At 39.3% G+C, this 23,324-nt stretch overlaps 1 protein-coding gene across 6 annotated transcripts in view; it reads left to right on the top strand.

The window, feature by feature from the left end:
• The first annotated feature begins 3,872 nt into the window (after window positions 1–3,872).
• The window catches only part of LOC140741174 (terminal uridylyltransferase 7-like), a 61,576-nt gene continuing 42,124 nt past the window's right edge, over window positions 3,873–23,324 (top strand). For 2 of the 6 annotated variants that reach the window (XM_073071064.1, XM_073071072.1), the window contains exons 1-6: window positions 3,878–4,165; window positions 14,136–14,657; window positions 18,068–18,216; window positions 19,024–19,140; window positions 20,710–20,887; window positions 21,812–21,900. In XM_073071064.1, coding sequence (XP_072927165.1) covers window positions 14,159–14,657; window positions 18,068–18,216; window positions 19,024–19,140; window positions 20,710–20,887; window positions 21,812–21,900 — 1,032 coding nt within the window. In that variant the 5' untranslated portion in view covers window positions 3,878–4,165; window positions 14,136–14,158. Of the gene's footprint in view, window positions 4,561–9,164; window positions 9,325–14,135; window positions 14,658–18,067; window positions 18,217–19,023; window positions 19,141–20,709; window positions 20,888–21,811; window positions 21,901–23,324 lie in introns of all 6 variants that reach the window. The other 4 variants (XM_073071056.1, XR_012102024.1, XM_073071038.1 and 1 more) reach the window with 4 other exon arrangements.

Genomic DNA, 23,324 nt, shown 5'->3' with positions numbered 1-23,324 from the left:
AGAGACTCCTGGATGGATACATGGAGCTCAGAAAGTAGAGGGCTATGGGTAAGCCTAGGTAGTTCTAAGGTAGGGACATGTCCAGCACAGCTTTGTGGGCTGAAGGGCCTGTATTGTGCTGTAGGTTTTCTATGTTTCTATGATTCTATGTTTCTAATTTCAAAATTGAGTCCACAGTTCCATTACCTTTTACTGGAGTGGAATGAGGGTTGGTGACTAACTCGTTTAGAGCAGATTATTACAGACATCTTAATGGTACTCTCTCATTACTTCGATGTTTAATTATTTCGTTTCTGGAGCATCTTGAAACATGACATCCAAAGAGTAAGATTACATGGAAGAAATAGATAAATATACATAACTTCCTGGGGTCTACAAAAGCTGGGTTGAAGTTTGCAAGCCTTCTGAGTGACCTCCTGGTGGTCAGGAGTCGCCTTGCTAAGACTTCCCAACCACCGTCACCCCACCACCAAGAACATTCTATCATGATCTCCTCTTAGTACCCATACTCATCCAACAATCCTCTACATTGTACCCAACTTCCACCATTCCAGCCTTAAGATCATATTGAGAGATAGAAGCCTCTCAAGAATTCTCAAATGTGGCCTTTAATATTTGCTTTATTGCCTTTTCTGCAGTGTTTGCTCTCCAATACAAACCAAACCCATTGATCTGGCAATAACCCTGCTGCAGAAAAGAAATAAACATACTCTGAAGTCAGACTCCTCTCTGCAGGAGACAAGGTTCACGGTTCAGAGATTCAAAGTACATTTATCATCAAAGTATACAGCATAGAACCCTGAGTTTCATCCTCCCACATACAGCCAAAAAACAAAGAAACTCCATGGAACCCATTCAAAGAAAATATCAAACACTATCAAACTGCACAAATGGCAAAAAGCAAGCAAATAACACACAGAATATTAAATATCAAACCGCAGATTCCTTGAAGTGGTCTAGGAGTGTTCAGTTTGGCTCAGTTCAATCAAGTTTAGTGCTGTGTCATTTGTTGACTGCAGGCCAAAGTGCTCCAGTCTGCACTGAAGTGCCCCAATTAAATCGTGTAAAATTGGCAAAAAAATGTAACCAGAAGCCATAAACACATGTAACATGAACTACAGAGTTCTCCAAAATGAGTCCACAGCCAGGATCCACACTGATCAAATCTTGTAGCGTGAGGAAGACTCCTGCACTTTCCTCCAGCAGCAACAAGTGAGAAGCAGAGGGAGACCTGTCAAATGCAGGCAAACAGCACTGAACACCTGCTCACTTTCTGCTCTCATCCTCTTCGATTTCATTCTTGCCTGACGCTTTAATCAGTGAGGAGTAAAGAACCCAATCATAGGTTCACGCTCTGCTCTCAACCTCACTTGATTCTCACTCAGGAAAGTTAGTTTTAAGTTTAGAGATGATGAAGTTGGCTATGTTGAGTAGGACAAAGGGAATAACCGTTTTAAGGTGAAACAAGGTTAAATGGGGTAATACATGTAGGCAGTTGAATGCTGATTACACTTTTTTTTGTCTCTGTTATGTGTTGTTAGTAGCAATTCTGTAGGACATGTCTGACAGGTCAGGCTGTAATAATGGGGAAAGGAAAACTTAAGCAATATTGCAGACTCACTGCAGAAATGGCCAATTCTGATTCGGCCAGTGAAAGCCAAAGTTACAGAATTCAATCTTGAGTCTGGAAGGCTGCAGATACCCAGGCAGGAGATGAGCTATTGTTCCTCAAACTCACGTTGGGTGTTGTTATACTGCTGGAGCCTCACAGTCAGTGGGAGTGAGACGGAGAGTCAAAATGGCAGGTAATGTGAAGATCACTCCTGTGAAATGAATGTAAATGCTCCACAAAGCAATCATCCACCCTTTGTTTAGTTTCTTCAATACGGAGTCTATAATTTCAGACAGTAAATATCTTGGAAAGCTAGTAAGGGCATACGGAGAAAGACAGCAAGCTTGGAAAGGGTCATTGAGGTAAGGAAATCAAGTTTGAACCGGAAAATTACAAACTGGTGAGTATAGAGACTGGCAGCAACTGCACTTTTAACATTTAGAGAAAAAGGAAAAGATCTTGGCTTTTGATCACAAAATTTTAAAAAATCACCAACATTTCATAAATACAATGGATTTGTTTAATTGGGACATCAGTTAATCAGGGCAGCCATTTATTTGAGACAACACTTATAGAACAAAAACTAAATCAAAAAAATAACCAGAATTCTCTTTATTAGTTTGGGACACTATGGTGCTTAACTGGGACAAGAGAATGTTGCCAGTTTCTAACTAGCATCAGTTGTGTGCACTTGCACGGCTGTTAGGCACTACACCATGATCTGTTGTTAAATAGCTTCAGTTGTGTGTGTTTGTGTTCAAAAAGTAGTGATTTTTGTCACTGATAGTTGGTGAGAAGTAAGTAGTAAGGCAATTCGGAACAGTTTTGTTCACTGTGGTTTCAAGCATTCAGGGTTGGAGATACCAGAAACGGCCAGGAGTGAAAACGAAGCAATTTCACTACTTCAGCAAGCTAGGAACTATGAAGAATTTGAAGATATCTTGAATGTTGCAATGAAAATTAAGATTTGAAGAAAGCACCTGTCTAGGTGTCTGCACTGATTTCGTTCATTTATGGACAATCGTAAGAATACGGCAGAAAAATTCCTCCTTTGAGAACTATGAGGAACTAAAACACAGCTTTATGGTACTCTAGCGGTATCAGTAGTGTTCTGTATTTCATTTAAATACATAAATTGTTACTCAGTTAAATGGTAGTGTGTCTTTTTTATACCTTTTATCTCTTTTATACCTTTTAACTATTTCCATGAAACTTCAGCTTAGTGGAGCAGATACTTATATGGCCAAAATGTACTGGTCCTAATGTCTCCCAACTAACCAGAATCCACTGTATTTGATCACTGAGTTCTTGTTTTCCTCCTGCAATGTCAACATTAGCCATGTTCATGAATTCCGTCAGCTCTTTTGTGTTGTATTTAGTAAGTAACATAGATAACATGTATCTTGTTAAAGGAAGTCAATGTTCCACTAGCAGCAATGCCTGATGTAACAAAATATCAAAAAAATGTGCCACGTAGTAGTTTCTTAATGGTATAAACACAATCATGTATAATAGCTTCCCTTTAAAAGAATTAACAAACCCTACTAACATTAAACATATTAATGTCTATTAAAATTTATATTCATGCACCCCAACAGGTTGAATATTTACAGATACAGTCAACTATAAATTAAGTCGACGTACAATTTTTCTTAATATCTGTGATGTCCTCAACTGCTCCCTTTCACCCAGAAGTGTCCACTCCATTCAGCCTGTTCCGTAATAAAACCAGTAGATGTTGCAGGTCAGACTGCATCTGTGCAGAGAGGAAGTGAGGCTAATGTTTCTTTAGGTTGGTAACATTTCATCGCACTTGGAAAAAAATTAGAAATTAAATAGATTTCATGTTACAGTGAAAGGGGTTTGAAGTATGATGAAGATAACAGGGGAGGCCCGTGTGAGGATGGAACCAAGGTAAATTGATCGGTGGTGTCGGCTGAAAACCACACAGCGTAGATTTCGCACTAGGTAGAGACTGAACGAACAAATCCGTCTTCTGTGAATGTGGTAACTGCAATCAGCTACCGGCAAGTCGATTGCTTCTTGTCACTTGCAAACTCTTGCATTGCAATGGAGCAATATACTACTGGTAGCTGACGTCATTAATTAGCAGTCATTGTCAATAACATGCACTTTCAACATTCACCTTTTCTGCTCTGACTATGCAAAACGTTATTTTTCAAAAATAAATCATAAATATTTAGAGCTAATGGAACTGAGAACTCATCCAACTATCAAAAAATATTTCATCACGAATTGCACACGTGTTCGAATTCGAGAGTACACAATTCTGAAGGTCCAAAATGAATGATGCCAATGGATGCGAATACCAAATAGAAATGAGCCGAGGTCATGGGGGGGCATCAGTCACGTCAGACGCGAGTCGCTTGCCACGGTCACTGTAGTTCGGTGGGTGGCCTGCAGGGACAGCCTGCCTGGAGGTTGGCGCTGAAGGAAAGCTCTTCCCCAGACGCTGTCCTGCCTGTCAGTAGGGGGTTCTGTGGAGTGTGCGCCGCCGGAGGAGTGGACGTGCCGTCAGGACCCGAGTTGCAGGTTAGCGCCCGGGCTCCTACCCAGCGCTGCGGCGACCCCAACTACGGGAGGGTGCGGGCGGCTGATTTAACCCGCAGGCCGGTTACCGCGGTGCGGGCGCTAGGCCCGGGCCCTCGATACCCGGGCGGTGAACTGCTTACACTTGGCGCGCCAGCCCGTTTTGTGCCTTTCACCTCAGCCGACGCGGATTAAAAACGGTTTTCCCACGTGGCTCAATAAGAGCGCTGAACAGAGCCAAATGAAAACTGTCTCTACTTTTGCACGGAAGAGTGGAAGGTTTATCGTTTATGGGTAGTAAGGGTCAAGGAAGTTACCTTCGGTATTCCATCCCAGTGAATGATATCGGCACAGATGAACGGGAATTGCGATCCTTTAACATCGAGAATATTTCATTGGTAATGGGTTATCTTTTGGTTGTTTCGATATGTTTAATGTCATATTACTTTGTGAGAGGGAAGGCTGTGCTCTGTGTTTAATTATTTGGAAGGGAGGCAGCGATTAAAGATTTGGTGTTGGCTATGGTATTATGCCAGTTTCCGTTGTCTTTTATTTTTGTTTTCATTATTTGAAAAGGGTACAAGTTCTCAAGGCGCCCGGCTGTTGATTGATTGATTGTACCAACTAAACTTCGGGGGAGAAAAAGAAGGCTAGGGCATCGCAACTAAAATCCAATTGTGTCCTCAGTCGCTTTCTACATAAACATTTCCTCTTGTTCACCAGCACATTTTTGCAGTAAGATCGTCCGGATTTAGATTTGCCTTCGTTTTACGTCTGGTGGGGCCACTTGTAATAGTTTGGCAATTTGAGCTGGTCCAGTGGGGTCGAAGCTGATTTTTCGCTGAACACCTACGCTTGGTCTGCCAGAAAAAGCAGGATCTCCCAGTGACCACACATTTTAATACCACGTCCCATTCCCATTCTGATATGTCTATCCATGGCCTCCTCTATTGTCAAAATGAATCCAAACTCAGGTTGGAGGAACAACACCTTATATACCGGCTGGGTAGCCTCCAACCTGATGGCATGAACATGGACTTCTCTAACTTCCGTTAATGTCCCTCCTCCCCTTCTTACCCCATCCCTGACATATTTAGTTGTTTGCCTGTTCTCCATCTCCCTCTGGTGTTCTCCCCCCCCCCCCCCCTTCCTTTCTCCCGAGGCCTCCCGTCCCATGATCCTTTCCCTTCTCCAGCTCTGTATCACTTTCGCCAATCACCTTTCCAGCTCTTAGCTTCATCCCACCCCCTCCGGTCTACTCCTATCATTTTTTATTTCCCTCTCCCCCCTCTACTTTCAAATCTCTTGCTATCTTTCCTTTCAGTTAGTCCTGACGAAGGGTCTCGGCCCGAAACGTCGACAGTGCTTCTCCCTATAGATGCTGCCTGGCCTGCTGTGTTCCACCAGCATTTTATGTGTGTTGTTGTTTGACACATTGTGATCTTTGTGGATAATGGAGGCACACAGGCTGCAGATGCTGGAACTTGGATTAACACACTTGTCTGCTAAAGGAACTCGGTCAAACATCATCTGTAGGATGAAAAGAAGTGTCGACGTTTCCAGTTGAAATTCTGCATCAGAGACCTACTGAGTTCCTCCAACAGTCTGTTTACTCAGTGGATAAATCCACTTTACCGAGTTTATTTGTTTAGATTCAAAGTAAATAATGGGGTCAGAATACTAGTAGCAATATTGAAGTAAGCTAAATGGATGAATGAGTTTTTTGTACCTCTCATTGATCATAAACCTTAACTGATAAATACAGTTTGAGCAAAGTTCTTAAATACAATTACAATTGTTCCATATAAAAATTCAGGGACCACAGTCTTAAAATAATTTGGGGAAGGTTTAAGTGAAGATGAGAAAACTACTTTGAGCAGAGAGTGGTAGAGTTCTGGAACCTATTTCCTGATGGATTGGGAAAGACACAAATCTTATGGCATTTGAAAGGTACAATTATGTGTGTGAGAAGAACTGTAATGTGCATGGCTAGTGACCTAATGCTGGAAGGTGGGATTAGGCCAGGTAGTAAGTGTTTTTGAAAATGGAAAAAAAACTATAAATATTGGAAATCTAAAGTAATACCAGAAAATGTTGAAAACATTCAGCAGGTCAGGCAGCATCTTTGGAGAGAAGCAGTTATCTTTTCAGGTAAAAGATCTTCTGTCAAAACAACATTTTTGCATGTTTTTAACTGGCATAGACTAGGTGGGCTGAATGGCCTCCTCTGTCATAAATTTTCTATGATTTAATTTCCAACTATTTAAACAAAAAATTGATAAGCTGCTGTCATCAATTAGGAGATTCTGTATTGTCTAAACAGTGGCATCGGTCGATAACTTAAAAAGAATGTTCTGGAATAAGGTTACAGTTTGGAAAGAACTACCGTAAGTTATTTAAGGATGACAGATATAGTTTTGTAGGAGACAAAGTTAATATAGATAGATACTCTATTGATCTGAAGGGAAATTAGTGTCACAGTAGCATTACAAGTGCACAGATATAAATATTAGAAGAGAAGTAGAAAGAATTTTTAAAAAGTTACCACAGTCTAACAGGAGGGGGTCATCACTCCCCAGCAATAGCTTGACTTATAGAGCCTAATGGCCAAGAGTAAGAACGAACTTATATAGTGCTCTTCGGACAGTGCAACATTTAATATAATCACGCCTAGTCCATGCCGGCCTCAACTCTTTCTTTGTCATTACTCCATACTGAGCTATCCCTCGATCTATCAATAGGAACTTTCTAAACGTCATTTTTGTCCCCATAAAACAAAGGAATTTTAAAGACATTTGGAAGTATCAAGCACAAATAAAATTGAATCAGCACTCAATAGAAATGATTCATTTTTGTTGAGCTAGTTGGAATTGCTTTGTGCAATTGAAGACATTTTTTAGTAGTACAAGGTTAATGTGCAAGGTTGGAGGATCATTGAACTGGAATGTAGCAGAACTATTGTCAATTTGGTGTTTCATGCTTTTTGACTCAGCCTAATTATCAATGTTATGTGCTAACGTTCTCCTTATTTGGTGGACAATGTTATCTTTGCGATTCCTATCTGTATTGCTGTACTGGCAGGGTTGTCAGACCTTTCAATCTGCCCAACATTTAATATGATCACGGTTACTCCATGCCAGCCTCAACTCTTTCTTTGTCATTACTCCATACCGAACTATCCCTCGATTTATAAACTATTTATCCAGTTGCACTTTAAATCCTTCTAATGATCCAGCTTCCATCATCCTCTGTGGCAGAGAATTCCAGAAATTCACCATCCTCTCACAGAAAAATTTCCTTGTCTCTCATTATTAAATGACTGGATCCTCATCTTGTAGTTGTGCCCCCTTGTTTAACGGTGGAGAAAACATTCCAAATCTACCCTGTTAACCTCTTTAAGATCTTGGTTGCACTGTTCCCTCTGAGCCGTGGGGGTGTACTGCTGCACACAGTAACTGAAATGCTCCCACCTATGTAGGAATTTCCTTCTATATAATGTGCCGCACAGTTTTCAGGCCATGTAAAAATTTCCCGCTCGGAGCAATGGTTGGTCTGTGTGGTTGTTTAAAAAAAAACACGAAAAAGCAATGTTCCCTCTATTTAAGTAAGGTCATCCTCATTCTTAGAAACTTTAATCTTCCTTGGTAGGACAGGCCAGGAATTACTCTGGTATATTTCCTTTGTGCTGCCTCCAGGAGTACTGTTTTTTACTAAGGGGACCTAAACTGTACATAATATTCCAGGTGAGCCCACAATAACAATTGCAACAAAATCTCCCTATTTGTAAATTCCAATCCTTTTGTAATTGAGACCAAAGTGCCTTTTGCCTTCATAACATTATGTTTTCTTTTCTCCTCACACCACTGGCTTCCCATGTCATAACGCTATCGACAGTTTGCACATCCTCAACCTGACAGGGAGCATGGGTAAAGACTGAACCTCCTCCAGAACTATTCGCTGGATCCCCCTACCTGCCTCTTAGGCAGTCACACCATCTTGTCCCTTATCATTTGATAATTTAGAGGTTGTTAATCTCAGTGGTGTGACTGCTTTCTGAAACACCCTGTTAGGTAATTAAGCCCTTCCGGATGAGTTGTAGTGTTTGGAATTTGGACTCCACCTCATTGATCTGAGCCAAAGCTTCTCGAGTGACCAATGATTAATTGAAGCTTGTGTCACTATTAGTTAGTTGATTAATTGTATTAGTTTATATTAACCTTTACCACTTTAGGAGTGGAGACCTTGCCCTGATTTTTAGATTCTTGACAAACGGAAACAACCAGTTATGTTGCTGCAATTAGCTGACTTGCACTGACCAATCAGCCATCTCCTTTTGCTGCTTTTCTTTCTGAAAATCATGCTTTTGGCCTCTGTGAAGATAATGCTCTCTGGTTCCCTCCCTTCATTTGGCGACTGTGGGCCAATGTGCCATCAGCTGCTGTAGAATGCACTAACAAAATAATGGTGGAAGGGGAATTCCAGGGTTGAGACCCAATCACAAAGAAGGAACTGTGATATCCTTCCAAGTCAGATTAATGTGTAAGTAGGAGGGAAATCAACAGGTGGTGTGTCTCTATGCATCTGAAACCCTGGCCTTTTTATAGAGATCACAGGATTGGATATTACTGTAGAAATTAAGGTCTTGGAATTTCTCACTAGTAAAAGCAGTTTTGGTAGAGACTTTGTTTATGAACTTGACAATTATTGAATAAAAGTTATCCATATTCATATGGCCAGTTTCTTTAGATTGAAATTCCTTACATTTTGGTTGTCTGTAAACTATGCTTTTTGATACTGAGCTTTGCCTATTGGTTAGCTTATCAGTGAACTTGACTCTACTTCTGAGTCAGAATGGAGTGGGTACAAGTGCACTCAGATATGCAGTCAAGGCCAATTTTCAAGTATGAGTTTTGAGTTCATATCAACAGATAATTTGCAATGTAGAAATATAATAGCCAACCATAATTCTGCCCTCAAAACATAAAAATTTTGTTAAACACAGAATACTGCTGAAAGCTTCGTAGTCACGAACTGGTTCTGATGGATTCTCTTCCTTAAGCTGAGGACTTCAAGCTAGAGCGCTGTCTCAGGAAAACAGCTTCCTCCATCGCGGACCCCCATCCAGGCCATGCTCTCTTCCCACTGATGCAATCAGGAAGAAGGTACAGGAGCCTCAGGACCTGCACCACTAGGTTCAGGGGCAGTTAGTACCCCTCAGCCATCAGGCTGTTGAACCATAGGGGATAACTTCACTTGCCCCATAACATGAGCAGCAAGTCAAATTCAGTTATCTACTTATTGCTTGCTTATTTATTTATTATTGTTTCTTTTTTCTCTTATTGTTGCCAAAACCAGTTCTCTCATTTATACAGGCTGAGATCAGCTAAGTAGGTACTAATTTATGATTGGACCTAATATTGTTATGAGTAAAACAAGCCTGTTCAATAGATAAACACAATGATGATTCACAGAAGTGTTTCCTTGCATTATTATTTACTTTTGGTATGTAAATAGGCAGTGTCTAGTTCATAAGATTATAGCACACTCCAAAGTATGTGTTGGGCAAATTGTTCTGCAAAGTAGCAGTAATAATATGACAATGACTTTACAGATTTTCATTCATCAATTTTGTGATGTTACACTCAAGATGAAAATAATTATGTGTAAAATTGCAAAGCAATGTTGTAGTTCAAGGTCTCCATTGGCAATGGTAAAACACAGAAAAGCTCTCCTGGTTCATAGCTTGTCTGAAGAATGTGCTGCGACTATTTTCTTGAAATTAATTACCTCTAATTTACCAGGAAAGTGGATGAAGGCAAGGCAGTAGATGTTATCTCTGTGGACTTTAGCAAGGCATTTTACAAGGTCCTGCATGGAAGGTTGGTCAAGAAGGTTCAGGTTCTTGGCATTCAGGATGAGGTTGTAAAATGGATTAGATATTGACTTTGTGGGACTAGCCCAGAGAGTGGTAGTAGAGGGTTGCCTCTTTAACTGGAGGCCTGTGACCAGCGGAGTGCTGCAGGGATTGGTGCTAGCTCCATTGTTGTTTGTTATCTATATCAATGATCGGAATGATAATGTGGTAAACTGGATCTGCAGATTTATGGATAACATCAAGGTTGGGGGTCTAGTGGACATAGAGGAAGGCATCATGGTTTGCAGCAGAATCTGCATCAGCTGGAAAAGTGGACTGAAAAATGGCAGTTGGAATTCAGTGCAGACAAGTGCAAGGTGTTGTACTTTGGTTGGACCAACCAGGGTAGGTCATACACGACGAACATGAGGAGTGCAGTAGAACAAAGGGGTCTGGGAATCCAGGTCCATTATTCATTGAAAGTGGCATTACTGGTAAATGGGTTCATAAAGAAAGCTTTTGGCACATTGGCCTTCATAGATCAAAGTACTGAGTACAGGAGATGGGATGTTATGTTGAAGTTGTATAGGACATTGGTGAGGTCTGGTTTGGAGTATTGTGTGCAGTTTTTGGTCACTTACCTATAGGAAATGTGTAAATAAGGTTGAAGAAGTACTGAGAAAATTTTCAAGGATGTTACCAAGTCTGAAGGACCTGGGTTATATAAAAAAAATTGAATAGATTAGGACTTTATTCCTTGGAAATTCAAAGGTTTTGGGGATATTTGATAGTGGTATACAAAATTATGAGAAGTATAGATAGTGTAAATGCAAAGGTTTTATACTAAGGTTTGGTGGGACTACAACCAGAGGTCATGGGTTAAGGGTAAAAGGTGAAAACTTTAAGGGGAACATGAGGTAAACTTCTTCACTCAGAGTGTGGAACAAACTGCCAGCACAAGTGGTGCACGTGAGCTCGATTTCAACATGTAAGAGAAGTTTGGATTGGTACATGGATAATAAGGGTATGGAGGGCTATGGTCCCAGTACAGGTCAATGGGAGTAGGCTGTTTGAATGGTTCTGCATGGACTAAATGGGCCAAATGGCCTATTTCTGTGCTGTACTTTTCTATGATTCTAATGCTCTTGCTTTCTGATGTAGGTTAAAGAGAAAATGTTGGCTGATGGATGATAGATTTAGTGCTGTCATTACAATGTTGTTGATAAGTTATCAAGTAGAATATACTGCTGACTTAAGGAGAAGTTGCAAATGCAAATCATTAACGGGAACAAGTGTTTGCCGATGCTTTAAAGAAAAGTGATGTAATTGAAGTGTTTGCCTGAAGTGTACATTTTCCCTTTTACTTGGTTTAAGGGATAAAAATTGTAAGTACTAACACACCCAGTTAATTTGGACATGGCTGATCAACTTCAAAAAATGGTATAAAGTGATACATTTCAGTGGAAAGAATGAGGAGAGACAAAGTAATTTAACCAAAATAGAATACTTTAAAAATGTGCTGAAATAGAAATGTGTGGGCTGTATTTAAATTAGTCTGAAGATAGCAGGAAAAGCTGAAAAGATTGAGATAACATTGAAGTAAAAACTAGAGAAATAGAAACAAAGACAATTGGTAGGATAGAGTAAACTATTTATGGATGATGTTTGGAAGTGTATTTTCATTAAGACTACATCCACACTCGACCGGATAATTTTGAAAACGCCGGTTTCACGTAAAAATGAAAGGCGTCTACACTATGCGTTTTTGAAAATATCTCTATCCACACGGAAATGGAGATTTCAGCGATTCTCCTCCTACTGGGCATGTGCAGGACACATCTACTGAAAACAAGCAACATGTTTGGTGTTGAATCTCGCCGTAAAAGTGTGCATTTGTGTAGTTACAGACTAGAAAAACTTAAAACGACAGACAGCTGTTGGCTCTCGCGCAGGAGAACTTAAAACTAAAAAAAACAAATACTGGAACGTACAGCGGCAACTGACAAGGAGTTCACGGACAGATTGACCCGGCTGACGACAAACATTGAAAAACTGACTAACTCTGTTGCATTAATAAAGCACCTTGTTAAATGTATAAAACATGTCTGCATCAGTGTTATCTTGTATTTCCATACAATGTTACATTAGGCTGTTACACATCTATTGTCAGAGAAGTACTTGCATAAATAGGTAAACCACCTTCATAAAAGTAAGGGCAGAAAACGGCAAAGTGAGTACAGTATACTTATTTATTCAGTAAGTTATGGGTCAAAGTATTTGGTGAGTACATTTCTAACTCTTCTGGCTTCAGTCTTGTTGCCGTCGGTTCTAAAATTGTTAGGTTGCATTCAAGAAAACAATGAAATAGCGCGCTGCTGTCCGATAACGTTTTCAAAAGTCTCCAGTTACCCCGTCCACACTGATCTGCCCGAGCAGTGTTTTTAAAAATATCCACCTTGGAAAGCGTTTTTGAAAAGCTTCGGTTTCAGGAGACGAAAACACCGTTTTAGTGTGGACAAAGGGTAAAAATGAAGAGAAAAAGCTTCGGTTACGGATTTATCCGGCGTAGTGTGGATGTAGCCTTAGTGTGTGGTGAATACCCAGAACATTTTCCTAAAGTTCTAAGAGAATGGAAAAATGGAGAAATTTGTAAACTAGATAGATATTTATAGAGCTTATATATTGTGAAACTAAGGCAGATAACTGAAGTTAAAATGCAGATCTGCTATAATTTAAGTGAACGGTGTGAAAAGTTGAAGGAGATGAATAACTTGGATTTCCCATGTTCCTAGTATATTACAATAAAGGTCAGTCATCGTTAAAATTTATTATGTTCATTAAATTTGAGTTGTAGAGCAGAATTAGGCCATTCAAGCCATTGAGTCATTCTCAACCCCATTCTCCTATCTTCTCCCCATAGCCTTTGATACCCTTACTAATCAAGAAACTATCATCCTGTACTTTAAATATGCCCAAATACTTGGCATCCAAGCCATCTGTGGCAATGATTTCAACAACTTCACTACCCTCGGGCTAAAGAAATTACTCCTCATCGCTGTTTTAGACGGACACCCCTGTATTCTGAAACTGTCCTCTGGACCTAGACTCTCCCACTATTCTGCACCAGTCTAAGCCTTTCAGTATTTGGTACTTTTCAGTAAGATCTCACCCAATTCTTCCAGACTCCTGTGAATACAGGCCCAGAGCCAGCAAGTGTTACTAACCCTTTCATTCCTGGTATCATTCTTATGAACGTCTTCTCCTCTGGACCATCTCCAATGCCAGCACATCCTTTCTTAGATGTAGGGCCCAATACTGCTCACAATATTCCAAGTGTGATCTGACCAATGCCTTATAAAGCCTCAGTAATACATCCTTACTTTTGTATTCTAGTCCTCAAGATGAAAGTTGGCAGTACATTTGTCTTTCTTAACTTTTAGGGAATCCTGCGCTAAGTCACTTGGCACCTCTGTTTTTGAATTTGCTCTGTTTAGAAAATAGTCTACACCTGTATTCCTTCTACTAAATTGCATGACCATGCCCTTTCCTACATGAATCCCATCTGTATCTTTTGCCCATTCTCCTAATTTGTCCGAGTCCTTTGACAGACCTGCTTCCTCAACACTACCTGGCCTTCCACAAAGCTGTCAGTTCTGTGATTTTGGTTTAAGGGAATGAATAATGTTCCAAGTATAAAGTTCCATCATTATATATAATATGTAAGACCAGCAAAATTAGGCCATTTGGCCTATTGAGTCTTTTCTGCCGTTTGATTATGGATGATTTATTTTCCCCCTCGACCCCATTCTCCTGCCTTCTTCCTGTAACCTTTGCTCTTATTAATCAAGAACCTATCAAATTTTTGATACCTTTTACAAATTACGATTGAATTTATGTGATTTGTAAAAGGTTTGTTTCACAATTGATATCAGCAGGCTAACTAGAGAGAGGAAAAATTCAGGCAGTCTTTAATTGTGATTTGTCTTTGTTGAGGACTTCTAAAGGCTTCAAGTTTTCAACGGCTCTGCTGTGAGAATTGCTCACTATCAATTACTCTAGAAGCTACTGTACAAGTTAATGTTACAGAAAACTGCTTTTATTTCCTTTCTTCATTTATAGGCTCCTGCACTTAATGAAGTGAAATGGAAGAAAAGCCCAGTTTTCCCAAAAGGAACAAGGAGCTGGTCATTGGCAAAGAAGAAACTAATTGGAGGAATACTGTGCACCAAGAAAATCATTTTGCACCTGGAAGCCACTCAAAGCATTTTAACAAAAAGACAGAAAGTCAAAAGCAAAGGGAGAGCAATGGTCCTAGTACAAAGAAATATGCTCGAGTCTTCACAAATAATTCAAGTGCATTCACAGGAGCTGGTTACAGCCCGGGGACTAGGTCCAAAGATAGGCGCAAGGAAAAAAGTAAGAAGTGGGTATGTGGTGTGGAACAGGGTTCGGTAGTTCAGAAGGAGAGGAAGGAGAAGGTGAATGCTTCTGAGTTGAAAAATAAGCCTCTGCCTAAAGGCACGGAGTACAGTAAAACAGAATGGACCAGGTCTCAAAGTAATGGCAGTAAAGTCCGGCACACTCGAAGACAGCTACAGAAGGAATATATAAATAATGAACTATTTGAAAAACAAACAGAAGGTATGTAAATTTATGGATAATTTTTGTTAAGTCATAGAGACCTAATTGTCCAGTTTAAACTGCTCCATTTCTTTTTAAGAGTCACCATTTGGATCGATTTCCTCTTTCATACTATCCCTCAATTGTTAATTTAAGTTAATAATTTCCCATTGAAGAATACTATTGAATAGATTAGATGTTTTAAAAATATTTTCTATCTCCCTCGGTTTCTTTTCCCATAACTTTAAATCTACACTTTCTAGTTATTGATCTTACTACATTTTCCTTAACAGGGATCCAGATTTTAAGCAGCTATTAAGAGTAGATGATTAGGAGTTTGGCGAGAAAAGCAGGTCTTAAAGGAGAAAAGAAACTTGACAGAGTTATGACCACTAATGATGGAACAGTAAACATCATGTATGATGAAGAGGACAAAATAGGATAGAGAGATTGGCCTAGAGGGGTAATGCATTGAAAACATTTGAAAAAGGTGACACTTTTATAGGGACAGTGTTATGTTTGTCTGTTGTATGTGCCTCTTTCAGTGTTGTCTTTGAAAAATATTTGTTTTTACTAACCGTTCAAACGTGTAACTGCTCATCTGCACTGACTCTCAGTTAAAGAGCACATGTATGTATAATTCTCACTTACCTTTATCCCTATAACTCTCTATCCCTAAAGATATAACACCCTCTGTGATATTTGGACTCCTCCCATTTCTGAGTGTGAGTGTTCCAGTATTCAATCAGCTCTCTCACTGTTGTCCATGTCTTTGAAAATCCATCCACATTTGTACTTCATGTGCTTTAAATCATTGCCGAAAACCTACTCAGTTCATGAAGCTTTAGTAGTATTTGATTTTTCATTTAAGTGCTTTGGCAGTAAGTCTTATTTTGACATGGCTTGAGTGGTCACTGCCAAATTTGAAGCTCACATTAATAGCAATAGGATTTGTTATTGTATGGCTCTTAAGATTACTGCGCTACAAATCTTGCACCGTATTTTTTTTTAATGTTTCCCTTGCCCAAAAAGCTGTTGCCCATTCCATTTGACTAGATTATCTGACTGGAATTCTGCCCACAGCTTCCTGGTAGTTTAGAGTTGCAACATGTTCTGCTTGCTGTCTGGTGATAGGCCTATTGAACGCCTGACAGAAATATACTGATGATGTAGCTTTCTTTGTTTCAAAAGCAGTTGACTTGGAAAGGTTTCATGGATAATTTTTTTTTGAGTCCAGCCCCCACTCTAAAAAGGAGAGAGATGAGAAATTTACATTTCAGTCATCTGGAAGGAAATGACAATTTGAAAAATGCTTTAAAAAAATTCCATTATTTTCTTTTTGAGTGAACAACTTTTTTGGCTTCGCTAACCAAATTCATTTGCTTGACACTTCTCACCCAGGAGAACAGGAGTGAGTCAGAGACTTGGCAGAGGCAGAGCTCTCACTTGGGTAGAGGCTGCTTGCCACTTAGTGGTCCAGTTGTGCTGAGAAATATTTACCCTGCAGGATCTTGGAATGTTGGGAACTTTGTCCAATGGAAAAGCTTGTAGATTCCAGCTCCATGTGTTGCATAGAAGCTATTAAAATGTGGTCAACTTGTCAATCAGGCAAGCACTTCCCCATGTCTGGCGGCCGTCTGCATCTTGCTGTACCGTAGCTCCCAGCAGCAGGTACAGACCTTGATCACTGAGTCACAATTAATAGCATATTTTCAAACTGAACTTGTTAACTACAACATTAGTGACAGATTTGGAACCCACTGTCACCTGTGCAACATGCTGATCAACCCTGTGTAGTGCTTTGAAAGATCTGAAGGTAGATAAGTCACCTGGGCAAGATAGATTGCACCCTAGGGTTCAGAATGAGGTAGTTGGAGAGATTGTGGAGGCATTAGTAGTGACCTTTCAAGAATCATTAGATCTGGATTGGTTCCAGTGAACTGGAAAATCGCAAATGTCACTGAGGGAGGCAGGGAGAGAGGCAAAAGAAAGGAAATTATAGGCCAGTTAGCCTGACTTCAGTGGTTGTTAAGAGTCCATTAAGGATGCCGTTTCAGGGTACCTGGAAGCACATGTTAAAATGGACCAAAATCAACATGGCTTCTTGAAGGGTGAAATCTTGACAGAAATCTGTTGGATTTCTTTGAGGAAATACCAGGCAGGATAGACAAAGGAGAGCCAGTGGGTGTTGTTTACTTGGATTTTGAGAAGGCTTTTGACCAAGTGCCACACATGAGGCTGTTGAACAGGATAAAATCCCATGGTGTTGCAGGAAAAATAATGGCATAGACAGAAGAATTATTGACTGGCAGAAACTAAAGCATGGGAATAAACCAGTCTTTTTCTGGTTGGCTGTCGGTGAGTAGTGGTGTTCTGCACGGGTCAGTTTTGGGTCATCTACTTTTCATGTTATATGTCAGTGATCTAGATGATGGAATTGACTTTCTGGCCAAGTTTGCATATGATACAAAGGTAGGTGGAGAGGCAGGTAGCATTGAGGAAGCAGGAAGTATGGAGAAGGGCTTGGATAGATTAGGAGACTAGGAAAAGAAGTAGCCAATAGAATACAGCATAGGGAAGTCTGGTCTTACACTTTGTTAGAAGGAATAAAGACAAAGATATTTTCTAAGCGGGGAGAAAAATTCAGAAATTGGAGATGCAAAGGTACTATTTCAAAGTCCTGGTGAAGTATTCTCTAAAGGTTAACTTGCAGTTTGAGTCAATAGTAAGGAAGGCAAATGCATTGTTATCATTTGTTTTGAGAGGACTAGAATATAAAGGCAATGATGTAATGCTGAGGCTTTATAAGACATTATCGACCACATATGGAGTATTGTGAGCAGTTTTAGACCCCATATCTAAAGAAGGATATGCTGACATTGGAGAAGGTCCATAGGGGATTTACTAGATTGATGCCAGGAATGAAAGGCTTATTATATGAGGATTGTCTATTGGCTCGGAGCCTATAGTTTCTGGTTTCTAGAAGAATGAGGGGGAATCTTATTAGAACTCACCAAATATTGAAAGGTCTGGTTAGAGTGGACAAGTAGAGAATGTTCCCAATAGTGGGAGAGTTCTGGAACAGAAGGCACTGCCTAAGAGTAGAAGTATTTCCCTTTAGGACAGAGATGAGGAATTTCTTTAGTCAGAGGGTGGTGAATCTCTGGAAATCATCATTGCCGCAGAAAGTTTTGGAGACAAGTCATTGGGTATATTTAAAGCAGTGGTTGGTAGGTTTTGATTAACAAAGGTGTCTAAGGTTATAGGGAGAAGGTAGAATGGGGTTAAGAGGGAAAATAGTTGCGGGGCAGACTCGTTGGGCTGAATGGCCTAATTTACTTCTACATCTTGTGATCTGTGTTCTAGTTATTTATAACCATGTAAGCTACCTCAGTACAATGAGAATGATTAAAGTCTATATTTATTTGAAGGCCAAAAGAAATTAAAGAGAATGAAAAGAAATGAACAAATGCAAAACTCTAAAACGTCAGTTATCGATGAATCCAAATTAACAAAAGAAGCTCAACTACATCTGGCCGAAGAAAGGCTCAAAGAAGATTTGATCTTCAGGTTTGAAAAGGTACAATGATGGCTATTTTTGTAGATTGCATGATGGAATTAATATACTTAAAATATTGGAATTTTGGTTAAACAAAGATGCTGCTTTAAGTAGTGATATATAAGAAATATATAGTCTCAAGCCAGGTGGAACAGTGCAATTCTGTATGCCTTCTCATCTACACCCCAACCCAAAAAAGATTTATTTATTCCTATGATCTGTTTTCTGTTCATTAGCTGTTTCTCAAATCACATCAGGATGTTGCTCCCAATTCCGTATGCTCAAATTCTGTTCAATAAATTCTTGTATGCTTCTTCATTGATGGCATACTTTGTCTAAATACATCACATCAACTATTAATGTGATAATTATAGCCTCAAATAACACTCATTTCAGATTTGTCAAATATGATGTTTCTTAAATCTATTGATTCTCCCTAATTCTATTAGTGTTTTCCAATTACTTTGTTATCACTAACATAATTGATTCTAGCATTTTCCCTACCACTCTTTTCTTACTGATATATAGCACCCTATACTTTTTCTCTGCCTTTTAAATGGTGGCATTCAATATGCTGCATTCCACTTTGGGAACTGTTGTAGAAGCTATGGAACTTTGGAAGATGACTGCCAGAGTCTCAGCTCTCTCTGTAGCCACCTCTTTGAAAATTTTCCAGCACAGCTCATTGGTCCCAGGGACTTGTGAATATCTGTACATTAAGTATATTAAGCTAGCCCATCCAGAATTGGTCAGTTGAAATTCTTTGCAGTCCCAGTTTGATACAGACTGCTGTATCTTTTCTTATTTTTAAGTCTTTTTGTTTTCCAGCGGGTCCGAAGTTGTCCAACTACAAAGTACGAATGCAAACTTTGTAGTGTGTTGATTGAATCTGTGTCATCTGGCTATAAACACATTAAGGAGAAAAAACACAAGAAGTGCCTGAAGGTGAGTCCATGCTGATTTATATTTTGTTGCCTACTCGGATATTTACTGCATACAAATGGAAGTGGGAGTGAGTTAGAAAACTGTTTTATGAATCATAGGGTTATTACTAAAATATTTTCAAGGAAAACACATTAGCAGCATTGTACTGTGATAAAATTAACCATAATAAACATAATAGACCATCAGCCATGGAGCAGAATTAGATCGTTCGGCCCATCGAGTTAATCTGCCATTTCATCATGGCTGGTTAATCTTCCTTGCAACCCCATTCTCCTGCCTTTTCCCCGTAACCTTTCATGCCGTCCCTAATCAAGAACATGTCAACCTCTGCTTTAAATGCGCCCAGTAACCTGGCCTCCACAGCTGCCTGTGGCAATGAATTCCACAGATGTCTAAAGAATTTCCTGCTCATGTCCGTTTATACGGACACCCCTCTATTTTGTGGTTGGTCCTAGACTTCCCTACTAAAGGAAACATCCTCTTCACATCCACTCTTCCTATGATAATACCTAATGATTGCTATAGAGTAAAGAAAAATAACTTCTTGTTACTGGTGGATTATGTGTGGAGGCAATAAGAATGATGGGAGGTACAAGATGACATTTTTAAATTGGATTATAGCAGCATAAGTAAGGCTGTTCTATAATTTCAGTTTCAATATACCCATTGAATACTGCTATTACATAATTGAAATCTTTAAAGTGGGTCTTTTAAAAATAAAGTAGATCATTAACCACCAATATGCCTGTAAATTCCCTTGCAGTAAAAACTAGCAAGAGAGGGAGAAAAAGGATCACAAGTAAAGGGAATTTGGTATCAACGTGTGTATGCTTATGCTTTAGTTGAAGGTATGAGATACAAAAGCAAGCAGGTCATGCTGGATATCTTCCACAAGTGATTTGCCTCCTGATAGCGTCAACAAAGCATGATTATAATGGAATATTCACCATTTGCCTGCAAGAATGTGGCTCTGAGAAGATTTCAGATGCTTGATTGGCATGAAGTTCACCATCTTACATGTTATTGTGCTGCTGCTGATACACCGTTGCTGTGGCATACCACATACAAAATACATTTCAGTTGCTTACCTTGGCTACACTGACAGCATCTCCCACGTTTCAACCTTTACCACTAAAAAGGACAAGGGCAACATGCACATGGGAATACTAAAGCCTGCAGGTTCTCCAATTTGCACACTTTGTTGACATGGGACTGCATTGTTCCTTCATTGTGTTTCCTGGTACTTGTTACCTACTTGGCATTATTATAGGAGCACCTTAACCAGGAGAATTGCAGCTGTTCAAGAAGGTGGCTCACTGCAATCTTCCCAAAGATAACTAGGGGTAGACAATAAATGCAGTCTTTACCAGGAAGCCTATTAGCCTGAAAAAAAATTATAAATAAAAAGAAAACTAGCTCAGTATAATAAAATTATTGGAAGTTAAAAGTTTATTTAAAATATGAATCATTTTAAGAAGTCATTCTGAAAGGTTCTTGAATAATGAGAAGGTAATATGGCATTTGGAACAATTAAAATTTTGTAAGTTAATTTGGAGTTTTTGCTGTTAGGATTTTGAAGAAAAAAATACGCTCGCTTCTATTCCACGTCCAAGTCCCTCACAAATCAAAGCAATTGAAACTGCCATTGATGAGGTTGTTCAGGCAAATGGTCTAACTGAAGATGATGTGAAAAAGAGACATGAAATTACAAGAAAAATGGAAAGTGTTCTGCAGCATTTATTGCCAGGTACAGTATTTTTCTAGAAAAAGATGTTTTGATACTTGGGGCTTTTCTTAAATAGGAAAGAGAAATTGTTGATCAGCTGATCTGACATTAGCAGAAGGGAAATTGCTGGAATATTTGTTAAGGAATTGGTATCAGGGCACTTGGAAAAGAAAACTCATGTCTGAAAAGTCTTAGTTTTTTTGAGGTTGTAGCCAACAAAGTATATAATGCTGACATGATGTCGAGTATCTGAACTTTCAAAATGCCTTTAAGGTGCCACTTAGCAAAATTTTAAAGCATGTTACTTGGGGCCATATAGCGAAGTTGAAGATTGGTGATTGGTCAGCAGGCATTGAGTCAATGATTGAGAAGTTGTGACCAGCGAGATCACAGTGATTGGTACTAGGACGTCTATGTATCAATGAATGTGGATGGCAGGGCCAGGTTTAATTTATCCAAGTTCATTGATTTACCAACATAATGATATGAAGTGTATTTTGTAAGGAGGATGCAGAAAGGTTTCATGCGATAAGCTCAGTAATTGGGTGACAACATGGAATATAATGTAGAAAGATAGTCATCCATTTTGGTAGAAAGATAAGAAAGGTGGTGTAAGGTTTGCACACGAATTACTGAATATATAGATGGCCATTTGGAAGCTCAATCGCTGAATATATTCAATAAAGAGTTCAGTAGATTTTTACATATTAGTGGATTCAAGGGATATGAGGTTACAGCACAAAAATAGCCCATGTTCTCAGTGAATGTGAAAAGGGCACAGGTTACCTAATTTCAGTTCTACATTTTTTTTCAGGCTTATTATAAAATCCTTTTCTATACGAATATACTATAATACTGATTTTATTTCACATTGTAATAGTACTTTTAAATAAACATTTGTATGATATTTATATATTGGTGTTCCTTTTTTTTTTAATCATCCAGACTGCTCACTGAGACTCTATGGCTCTTCTTGCACAGGATTTGGCTTTAGAGATTCTGACCTTAACATTGATATTCAATTTCCAGCTCATGTAAGTTGTTATAGATTTGGGGGGAAAAAAACTTATACATACATGCACACACACTTATACACATACACACACACACACACACACACACACACACACACACACACACACACACACACACACACACACACACACACACACACACACACACACACACACACACACACACACACACACACACACACACACACACACACACACACACACACACACACACACGTTTTAAATACCTGTAAACTGTTATAGTTTGGACAATATAACAGATTAGAAGCATTCCTTAGTATTTAATCGTTTGAATCTTAAATTCTTCATTTGCAAAATATGCACACGGTTTCAGATCTGCACCTCATCTGATATATTTTGTGAATTTCTGATTCTGTAAGGCAGGCTTGCCTTGTCACCAAAACATGGGCTTCTGATCTCAGTTACAGATTCTAACAGCATATACAATGGTGCTAGAAAGTTTGTGAACCCTGTAGAATTTTCTCTATTTCTGCATAAATATGACCAAAATGTGATCAGATCTTCATGTAAGTCCTAATTAAACCAGATAAAGACAAAAATAAATAAATAACACAAAAGCATTATACTTGTTCATTTATTCATTGAGGAAAAAATGATCCAATATTACATATATTTGTTGGAAAATGTGAATTTCTGGAATAATGCCTTCTACAAAAGCTATTTGGAGTCAAGTGTTTCAATCAATGAGATGAGATTGGAGGTGTGTGTTGTAGAGGTGCCTGCCCTATCAAAAAGGCACTCAAAGTTAGGTTACTCAAAACACCTGCTCTTCTCAAGTAAGATCTGTTTATGTGCACCATGCCCAGATCAAAACAACTTTCAGAAGTCCTTGGAAGAAAAATTGTAGAGATACATGAAGCTGGAAAAGGCTACCAAAGTATTTCTAAAGATCTAAGTGTTCATCAGTCCACAGTAAGAGAAATTGTCTACAAATGGGGAAAGCTCAGTTGCTACTCTCCCTAGGAGTGGGCATCTGCAAAGATGACACCAAGAACACAATGTGCAATGCTGAAGGAGGTGAAAAAGAACCCAAGGGTAACAGCAAAAGACCTGAAGAAATCTCTAGAACTTGCTCAAGTCTCTGTTCATGTGTCCACTATAAGGAAAATCACTGAAGAAGAATGGTGTTCATGGAAGGATACCACAGAGGAAACCACTGCTCTCCAAAAAAAACACATTTCCTGCATGTCTGAAGTTAGCAAAAGACCACCTGGATGTTGTACATCATTTCTGGGACAATGTTATGTGGACAGATGAGATAAAAGTTGAACTTTTTAGCAGAAATGCACATTGCTATGTTTGGAGGAAAAAGGGCACTGCACACCAACACCAAAACCTCATCTCAAGTGTGAAGCATGGTGGAAGGAGCATCATGGTTTGGGACTGCTTTGCTGCCTTAGGGC

This window comes from Hemitrygon akajei, chromosome 2 (assembly GCF_048418815.1).
Source record: "Hemitrygon akajei chromosome 2, sHemAka1.3, whole genome shotgun sequence".
NCBI lineage: Eukaryota > Metazoa > Chordata > Chondrichthyes > Myliobatiformes > Dasyatidae > Hemitrygon > Hemitrygon akajei.
The sequence above is the reverse complement of the archived record's forward strand: the minus strand, read 5'-3'. Positions and strand labels throughout refer to the sequence as shown.